Source organism: Taeniopygia guttata, chromosome 6 (genome assembly GCF_048771995.1).
Source record: "Taeniopygia guttata chromosome 6, bTaeGut7.mat, whole genome shotgun sequence".
Lineage (NCBI taxonomy): Eukaryota > Metazoa > Chordata > Aves > Passeriformes > Estrildidae > Taeniopygia > Taeniopygia guttata.
This window is the reverse complement of record NC_133031.1, coordinates 28,081,942-28,092,500: the sequence shown is the minus strand read 5'-3', so window position 1 is coordinate 28,092,500 and position 10,559 is coordinate 28,081,942. Positions and strand designations below refer to the sequence as shown.

The following is a 10,559-nucleotide window of genomic DNA, read 5'->3' as shown; positions in this document are numbered from 1 at the left end:
TATTTTCTTCTGCTTTCACCATATGCAGGGAGAAAAAAAAACTAACTTATGAGGCTAGCAAAGAAAAGCAAAAAACCCAAAAATAATTACCAGTAGCAATGTCAATTTTTTTTAGGTGGCAAACACAGAGGATTTATAAAATCCAAAAGGTATAGCTGAGTTCAGTATAGCTCCCAACTTGCAGCCCCTTTGCAATAACACCCTGAATTTTCCTACTTGTCTTCATAGCTATTTCAAAAAGAAAAGCAGATAAGCAGCAGCTTTGTTCTTTATGTATAATTAAATTTTCAGAGCAAATTTAAAAATTAGGAGTCTTTATAAAACTATACTCTTACGTTTGCAAAGAAAAATGATCCTACTGCACTCTTTGCAAAAGCACAGGAGCAGACATGCAGGTGCTGTTAAAGGGATGAGAAAATGAACCTTGGTCTTCTGAAAAACCTCAGAAATCAGGCTATACAGACCTTTGCAACGATACTGTCATCTGTTTAAATACTGGGACTGTTGGGGAGGGGAGCTCAGCAGTGGTGGGAAGGCTTTAATGTGGTTACATGTTTATTTAATTTAATTTTTTTTTGTTAACTCTTTTACTCTATATCTTTTACATATTAATATCAGCTCTATGAGAGGAGGGGGAAAATTTGGGGAACTAGTGAAGAATCTTTGTATCACAAATACCTACCTATTTTTAAGAATTCTCTGTAATTGTCCTTAATCTGGTTACTTTACAATTCTTTGTCATCACCATTTCTAAAACTCACAAATCCTTTCCTGCAGATTTCAGTATATATTACTGATACATTACTGGGCATACATGTTCCACAAAGAAGATACCAGACAAATAAGTGATGTTAAAATACTTGTGCTTCCAAATATATTTATTCAAATACTTCACTGGTCCAAGCTTTCCACATAAAATCCTCCAGAAATCTGACCTACAAATAAACTTGACTTTAAGTCAGCCCTTCTTTTCAGTGGCTACTAGGAAATAATAAAATAGCAGTTCAAATACCTGCTTTGCTACAACATTAAGCAAAAGCAGACATTAATTTCAGAAAATATACTGAAGCATTTGAGGAACTGACCATTAAAATAGGCTTCTTTCTAAATATTTATGAGTCATTTTATAACTGGAAGAAAGGTGTTCTGGAATACTGATCTCTAGTGTTACACCTACAGATCTACAGCACTCACAAATAAATAATAAATATTGATATGTGTGTAGGTCTCTCTACCTCTACTGTATTTTCAGTGGATATACAATATCCAGTATAATACATAAGCTATTTAAATACCTCACACCAAACTCCAAACACTGTGAAATACCATGTAATCTTAAAAATGTTTCATCAGAGGTTTATACCAAAGCAATGCTTTCACTTTCAATGTCAGTGTATAAATGTACTTTCCCTATCAAAGATTTTGTGATGCAAACATGATTATTACTATACCTGATTTGATCATGGTATTCTTGGAGAGATCAAATAATAGAGGTTTTTTCCACCCTTCTTTTTCTAGTGCCTTTTAAAAAATTCCACTATCAAAGAATGTTAATTTCTAAGGATTGATCTAGAGATGCCTATGTAAGTACACAATTATTAGGGAAAAAGAGGCACAACAGTGAATATTTTAAAGCAATGTAATCAATATTTTTGCTTTGTGTAGATTTCCCTGCAACAATGAACAAAAAGATCTACTTCAGATTTAGAAACTCAGCTTTAAAGGGAAAGCTAGACAACAAAAAGCAAGAAAGTACTCACCTCTTCACGTAATTTTATCAACTGCAACATGAACGCACAAAAAAGATAAAAAGGAAAGAAATGGCAGGAAAGAAAGATCAGTTGTGTGACAGGATACAGAATTAACATTGACAATTTATCTGTTTACATGTTTAGCATTTAAAAATCACAGACAAACACATTAAAAGAACCTAAACATAGACTACATGCAGAGTTTTTTGAACGAATAAAGATCACTTTCTCACACTGTCACATTAAACAAAGAGAATAGTGTGAAATTCTCTTTTAAACCACATCTAAGACACCATCATGAAATAAAGGGGAATGACTTCATAGAAGTCTATATTATAAAGAAAAAAACAAGTTTACTACTCCTCTCTTCGAAGATTGTACAGCTGAAGTGGTTTTGTATATACAAGTTTTCAGAATGTTTTCTGTATATTTTAGTTGTGACAAGTGATTTCTTATTTCACTAGCAGATTCTAACTTATTAATAGATGACTGCATCTTTATAGCATGTATTTCAGTATTTCAATTTTTATATATCTGAGTTCTACGGTAACAGTATTATTTAATTTTATTATTGAACTTCATACTGAGGGGTTTTGCCAGGTAAAAAAAAATGAAGCAGCTTAGTTAAATGGCTCAGAACTATGGTTTACTGAATAGCATATTTAAAAATAGACAAAGGAATAGGGAACAACATGAAACATATTTCCGTCAGAAAAGACCCATTCCAGGTTCTTGATCCAGAACACTATACAGTGTGTATATATATGCACATAGAGCGTGTGTGTATGCTTATATAGTACGAAAATTTATATTTATTTATTTATGCTTGTAAATCAACACAATCTAACACTAATATTGCTCTGGCAGCTTTGCTATAAAACTAAATAAAACTCCAGCCTGATTATCAAGCTATGTTGTAATATACTCGCTCCTTAGAGAGAAAGATAAATTATTTGTACTGGAACAAAATGTATAATTACTCACAACAAATATCTGCACAAGAATGCCCTTTATAAAAAAAAATTACAGTTCTCTCACCGATTCCAGTTCGAAATTACAACAGCTACACAATTATCTCAGTTTATGCTGATACTTCACCTACAGTTTCATAACATTAATTTTCAACACATGTGTAAGCTGAGAATGTTTACTACTAATAAAGTCTCACCAGCAGGAAGGAAACAAAAGAACCTCCATTATTCTCTATTGTCTCATATGGCTCGTCTAAAACTGAAGGTTTGCCTCACCCCGTTACCAGAAGGGACAGGAGCTCTAATGAGATGTAATTAGGGGGGCTCCTACAGCACCCCGAATTGAACCGGGCCAGCTCTTCTGCACCGAGCTCAAGGAACTTTGCTACAATTTGGTATAAAGAAAACCTCACTGCCAGCCAAACCAGTGCTTAAATTCAAGTGCTGGGCCTATCATAAATTGGTCTCTTTCTCCAGCTCTTCCCCCCCTTTTTCCCCCAAAAAGGCAAACATTAAGGCTCTTTAGAAAGAGACGATCTGGGAGTTGATCACATAGCTATCTTTTCTTTCTGAGGCCACCATTCTTCAGTTGACTATGATACTTAAAGGGCCAAAGTTTAAAACGACTCTCCCGCAATAGAGCCCGTCCGGGCATGCCACCCTGCTATAATCAATGAGAGTTTTAAAATGCTGCACATTTGCTTTTTCAATAGGTCCCAAACAAAAATGTTCTATCTTGTTTGTGCTGCATGGCTGAATTTAAGCTCGGCATGGGATTTGCAGTTAAGCTAAGTAATGGGAGAGGGTTGGGGTCTTTTTTAACATTGGCTGAAAGATATTCATTCAAATTAACAAAAGATGTATTTTTCCCGCATTTAACAATGCCCTTGATGAAAATGTGTTACCTTTACATTTCTATTTTGAAATTTTTCTTATGCTCACTCCTGAACTGTAAACAGCGTTAAGCCGTGCACAGCCACCATTTTAGGTTATGATAATCAGCATATTTTTGAAACAAAGATTATGTTTTTCTTTTTTTTTTTTTTTTTTTTCTTGCAAAACAGAATTCGATACAAGAGGTAATCTGTTCCTTTGTAGGCTAAAAAAAAAAAAAAAATCTGGTTTACGCTGGTTTGAACCAGTGGAATCTCTTGTGGCTAAGCCTTCTGCTGTGACTAAAATCAAAACTGCACCACAGAGAGCAAGGGAGCGAGATGGGATGTGAGTGTGGTGTGTGCACGCAGGCGTGTGGCCACGAGGCTCACCACGTGACACAAAACTACCGAATTTTTTTTAAAAAGCTGATAACGCCACCGCCGTCTCTGTCCGCATATAGATAACGAATAAATGCTGAACTCTATTAAACGCCCTTTACACATTATCGTGGGTCGAACACACAATTTTCTGAACTTATGATGACAGTCTATTTATTTTGCTATAAACCCTCGGCATGTAACGAACAGATTTGTGTCTGGTAATGATCTGCTCTGCCAGGGCTATATGAAATGATACCGACCTTCTTTAGATCTTGGCGAATTAAATTGACCAACTTCACCCCCTGGTCTGTAGCTGAAGTTTGACACACTTTATGCACAGCAAGCCCAAATCTAATATTATCACAACTTTGTAGTCAGAAATTAAGTAGACACAAAATATTTGTTCACCATGAATCACGTATGGAATGTATGGGTATACGGATATGCAGTTTAACCCAATGTGAATTTATTTAAACTTACTAATGAACATAGCTGCAAAAGAGAAAAGAACACTGTTACACCTCAAAAAAGTTGATAATACTGAACCTCACAATTTCGGTTGAGAGAGATTTCTGATTTAAACCAAAATATACTTCCTTGAAAACATGCAACTTGCTACATAAAACAGTTCTGTTATTATTAAAGTGGACCTACAACTTTAGGCAGTGTATCACTGCACCAAAAAACTCGAAAGTTTCAAGGGATTTACTAAACGTTGGTGGCCAGGATGACAAACCAGACTTGAAAGCAATAGCCTGTTTAAGACCACTCTTGGAAAATAAATAACAACCCAAAGCACACAGTAGATTTTTGGGATTGAGTTTGTAAAGTGGGTTGTTTGGTTTTTTTTTTTTTTTTTTGATGCAGGAAGGGACATTTCTTGATTTTCAACCTATGAGCGCCTCATCTGACTACATTCACATGATTCAAATTAAGAAAAAGTTAATGTTAAGCAATGACTTTACTGAATCCTAGGATCATTAAGAGCACTATATCATTCACTACCTGTCTCATGACAACAAGCTGCACTTATTTCAAAAGAAACTTTCAATAGCAGAATTATATAATTATTACAACTTCTTACAGGAAATGTCAATATGCTCTATCTGGTAAAAGCAGTTAAATCTTGTTAAAATCATTAGAAGGGAATTCTATTCCAAGTTATTCTAAGTGCCATCTGGATACAATGGTAGTACTGCTACTTTTGGGAGACATGTTGGGAAAATGAAGAAGACAAAAGACAAATCGCCATTATCTGTTCTTCAATCTATTCTTTGTACTTCAATTTTTCTTCCGGAGAGAACAACTGGAAACTTATACCTATCATCCTACTCATTACAGCTTATAACTTGGCTGTGGTTTGCTGTAATTGTACCTTTGAAACACAACTAAAAAAAGAAAAGGTGAATGAGGAAAAGATCCTAATAATTTAGTTTTCCAACAGTGATCTGTTTTATTTCTAGCCTTTTAGTATGGTCATACAAGCCAGCAAGCATTAAGTTCCTTTTGTCTTCTCTCTCCACCAAAAACATCATGCAAATGTTTATCACAATGACAAAGACAACAACTCATATCTCTTATTTGCCTCTGGATAACAACCCTGACTACCCAGGTATTCAATATTTCTATTGGCAGATTTTACCAATTTTTATGGTTTGGGACAGGAACAATTCTGAGCTGCAAGTCTTATCAATACCTCCTCTGTCAGAAAAGGAATCCTTTCTCTCCCCTTTCACAGCTGGTGACTGAATTGGGGAAAAACACACCCACCATTTTTCAGTTACACTAATTTAACCTAATCCAAACTGATCGAGAAGTAAAAATCCTACAGTATTAGTCAGGATCAGCCCATGTACCAATACTTATTTCCATCAGACAAAACAAAAGCAAGCATTTGAAACCTCGTCAACTATCTTACATGGCTTTAAGTCACACCGAGCATCCTTTCATCATTTACTCCAAGTTTTCTACTGCTATAATAATGTATAGGATTGAAAGCATATTAAACCTGGGGTTATGAGTTAAAAACAACAATATCTCCTGTTCAGTGTCTAGTTCTTGATTTTGAAAGCTGCACATTTTAATAAGCTCAATACCAGTTGAAGTTTTTGCACTAACTGCTTGCACCCGTATCTACATATATATGTAGGTACAGGTATAAATAAAGATATTAAATAAGAAAAGAGAATGCGATATTGATTATTGGAACAACACAATACATAATGTATTTTTAAAATTTTGGCATTCACATTTTTAAAAGAAATTAGGTGACTCCTTTATGGTGCTATTTCATTATATTTTTCAAGAAAGGAATGAAGAACTGTAAAAGGTACAGAGGTAATAATTTCAAGTTGGGCTACAGAAAAGGGATTTGATTACCTAAAAAACTATACAAGAGTCCTTCAGCAGACAAGTTTATCTTCCATTTAAATAGTGGTCAGTTGGAAGAAAAAGCCCAAATTTGACAAATGGTTGAAGGTATCATTTAGCTCCTTGAGATGAGAACATGTCTCTTTCACCAAGTTTGGAAAAAAGATCAGTCACAGCAAGTGCTCACATGAACCAGTTATTTAAACATTATTTAAAAAGTGAAAATAAAATATTTTATCTCATCCCTACACATAAGATATTCTGTTATAAGTAAAACTTCTTATCACAATTGCCCTTTTATGTCTGAATTCACACATTTTTTTCCTTGAAATGTAAAAGTAGCAGCACCTTAAGAGAAATAAAATGAGAACCTTAACAGTTTCATAGGACTTCATTTACAATCATGACATACAGACTGTGGAACTCTTCTCCCCAAAATAATCTTCTCCATAAATTCATTATTTAGGTATAAAATCCCCTCTTTATTTTACTCAAATTTTGGAATCTCCCCTTTCTATCACATATAAATATGAAGATTAACATCCCTTAAATTTAAGTCTTTACATAGATATCAGAGCTGCTATTCTCCAGTCTTATGTCTTCAGATAATGTATCCTGTGTCTAATTTCATTCATATACAAATTAAAGTCTATTAGAGAGTTTAAAACTTATTCAGTGTGTCTAAAATACTCTATAAGATTGGGGTTATGGGGTCTGTGTTTTGAAAGTCCTTGTCAAGGTAAGTCTCTAAGTCTTTATTTTTCCTGTCCTTAGTGGAGCTGAGCCAATACTGACTGTGGAAGATACAAAAAAAATTCAGAACATTGTTCTGATCAATTTCCTTATTAAATAACACATTTATCAAGTAAACATTTAAACCCTTTTTTCTTTCATTAGCAAAATAATTTGGATTCAATCTGGCTAGAAGAGAAAATATGACCACTAGGAAAACTTTCAGCTAACTTCTAACTCCAAAAATAAAAGACTTGGATAACAAATTTTAGAAAGAAAAGAAATATTCCCCTTTCAGACAGAGTGTCGAACAGTTTTCATCCCAAAAAGAAATATTAACAGGTGGGTCAAAGACTCCTGAAGAAAGCATTGCCTTCACAATTTTCAGTAGTCTATAAGGATCCTCACACTGTAGTACACAGAACAACAATACGGGTACAAGATTTTTAAAAAGCCTCAGGATTATCAAGCTTTCATTCATTAAAAGAGGTGGATAGCACTCTGCATCCTAGTACAACTTGCATTATGAAAGCACGCTCTTATTAGTACAACTTGTGTTTTTGGTACAAGGAGAGAAAATCTGGTTAAAGGAGGAATCACACAAGGAAGCTGAGTGGGATACTGCCTAATTCTGAGAGCTCACTTTCATTTGTTTTGCCTGCCAGTGTTGATTTAATTATACTGCATTATTATCAAAGCTGCATTATGTACTTTTTTATTCCTTTTACATGTGTTTGAGGTGAAGACCTTGGCTTTGTCGGCAAACAGCGTGTTTCAAGTTATTTCTTAAGTACTAAATAATAAAGAAAAGAGAAGAAAAGATTTTTTTTGAGATAGCAGACAGTGATCACAAGTTAAAGGGTTAAATGTAAGATCTCCAAGAAACATTTTGAAGTTGATTAAGACCCCAGCTTTGCATTAAACAGTATCACTTCCACATGAGTTGTTGCTAATGCTGTTAAGGAGCAGCTTGAGAAGCCCAGTGTGCCAGTGACCTCCTTCACCCTCCAGCCACCCACTAGGGCTTCTTGATTAGCATCCTACCTGGTTCTCTGAGGAATTCCCGTCATCCCCTAGGAGTTCATTCCGCACCTCATCACTGTAGGCGATTCGTGACCTTTTCTGTAAAACAAAAAGAAAAAAGGGTTAGGAAGTAAAGCTCCGAAGCCATTGGTATCAAGGCTGATCATCTTAAACCTCGAGAGCCCCCTAATGGATACCTATTTGATTAAAAAAAAAAAAAAAAATCTGCAAGTGAAAGTTATTACAAAGTTCTTCAACTGCTCTACCTTAAAAAACCTGCATGGCAAAACTATAGTATTTCTAAGACAGTCACACCCTCAACATTGCAGCAATGAAAGAAGATTCTGTGAAGCTCGAGATATGTAACATGTGAGGCAATACACACTAATAGCAGAAACACTGAAAAAATGACAGTGCAGGAGCCAAACACATTTTTCTGAAGAACACTTGCTAGCAGGTCAAAGAACACAATGTAACAGTGATGGCAGCAATGCCACTAGACAGGAAAGGAAGACTGAGCTTTTCCCATATTAAAAACAAAACAAAACAAAACAACAAAAACAAACCAACCAACCAAAAACCAAACCTGAACAACCCACACATTATCTGATTCAATTTAAAGATGTAGAAAATTAACAAGCATTTTCTATGCTGCTAAGGCTGCTGGGAAAGGATCAGAAATTAAAGGGCAAAAGAAAGGAGAGAAAAACACAAGGAAACACTGATTTTCAGCAGTTCATGGAAACACCACAAAACTAAGACAGTCATCCATGGGATAGTTATGACAGACAGGATATTAGGTAAATTCACAGCTTATGAACACTAGATTTGCTCTTGAACTGGTAATTATGTTGATTCTAAACTAGATCAAGTGCCAAACACTGGAAAGCAAATATGTGATGATTAGCAAGGTAGCACATGATTCAATGGAGCAATAGGGAAGTCCACAATGAGAACATCAGCTAACATGATGTTATTTGGCTAACATCATTTCTCTGTTAGCCAAATAACAGGCTATTACTCAGTTAATAGTCCCACACTTATCATTAAAGGAAGGATTGAATTTTGAACATTTTGTCTATTTTTTTTTCTTTTTGAGAGTAGTTATGGTAATTTTTACACCTCATGAGAGGAAGAAACCCAAGAGTAACAAAAACTAAGCTGTGGGCCCTTACTTTATTAATGGGGGTTTCCCTTACACCCTACCATAGTGACTACCAGTAGGAACTCAGAAAAAAATAAATCCCTCTTCAAACCTTCCCTGCTTGGGCCATCATGGCAAAACTTGTGTTTGGGACTGAGGCACCGGAAAAAACTGCTAAAAATTATACTGAGCACAGGGAAATTCATCATCTTAGTAACAAGGAGGCTTGGAAGTGGGTCACCCTTTGTGCAAGGAACCAGGCAGTGAAGTAAGCCTTGTACGGGTCACCTCAGAGCAAAACATTTTAGCTGTTTATGCTGTGTAGCTCCCCTTTATTACCAACATGATTGCTGTAATGTTTACACATTTGTGATTCGTTTGCCATCAGATCCTAAAGCTACAGATGTAAGTAGGAAGGACAAAGCCTTGGACCACGGACCCACAGCAAGAGGTGAATTGTGCCAAATCTTTTGGAGATCTCAGCTGTCACAGTTTCATACTAACCAAGCTGAAGTAGTCTACAGCATTAAAGGAAATGAGAACCTTTAAACAGGCTGTGGTATCAGAGCTGCCTGTTTAAATTATTCATTTCATCACTATGGGGGACTAAAACACTCCACAGTATGCAAGAATATCATATGGAGATAGGTTTTGTTTTTCTCTTTTCTCACCAAAAAGCCAACAAATTGGCATAGATTGCTCAATTACATTATTTTCGTATTTTCATTTGATACACATCAAACAAGGAAGGAAATTACAAATATATACCAATAAATATCTAATCTTCTTTTCTGATTAAAATTCAATCTTAAGACCTCATTTGAGGTCTAGTAGTTCAACTGTACAGTTTCTCCCAATTTCACAAAATGACTCAGCCCCATTGATCCTGTTAGTGTTGAATGTATTTATCATTATTAGACTGAGATGAGGAGCATGATGCTTCATGAGCTTGTTCTCTAGTGAACAAGCTTCCTAATAATATGTAGGGACTGAAATCGTCCTTGATTACACATCATTTATTTGAAAGATATAACTGGACAATACTATCATTCTTAAGAGCCTGCATGGGAGAAAGGAAAAAGAATACACTTCATGGGAAAGAAATAAATGTTAATAGCAATACAATTTTTAGAGGCCCCTTATAATCCTTTACTATTATTGCCAGTGAACTTAATAAATATATTTGTATAGTTCTTCTATTGTAATAAATCGGTCATGATCTGAAATCACAAATTTTATTAAAAGAAATAATGCTTTGGCTACAATCAGGTAGAACTCTTTGCCATAATCAATAAATAATTTGATACTACTT

At 35.1% G+C, this 10,559-nt stretch overlaps 1 protein-coding gene across 4 annotated transcripts in view; it reads right to left on the bottom strand.

Moving 5' to 3' along the window:
• VTI1A (vesicle transport through interaction with t-SNAREs 1A) overlaps positions 1-10,559 on the bottom strand; it is a 256,060-nt gene that overhangs the window by 197,512 nt on the left and 47,989 nt on the right. For 2 of the 4 annotated variants that reach the window (XM_012574592.5, XM_002198017.7), the window contains exons 4-5: positions 8,125-8,202; positions 1,761-1,781 (exon numbers count right to left, since the gene is read on the bottom strand). In XM_012574592.5, coding sequence (XP_012430046.1) covers positions 1,761-1,781; positions 8,125-8,202 — 99 coding nt within the window. The remainder of the gene's footprint in view (positions 1-1,760; positions 1,782-8,124; positions 8,203-10,559) is intronic. The other 2 variants (XM_012574595.5, XM_012574591.5) reach the window with 1 other exon arrangement.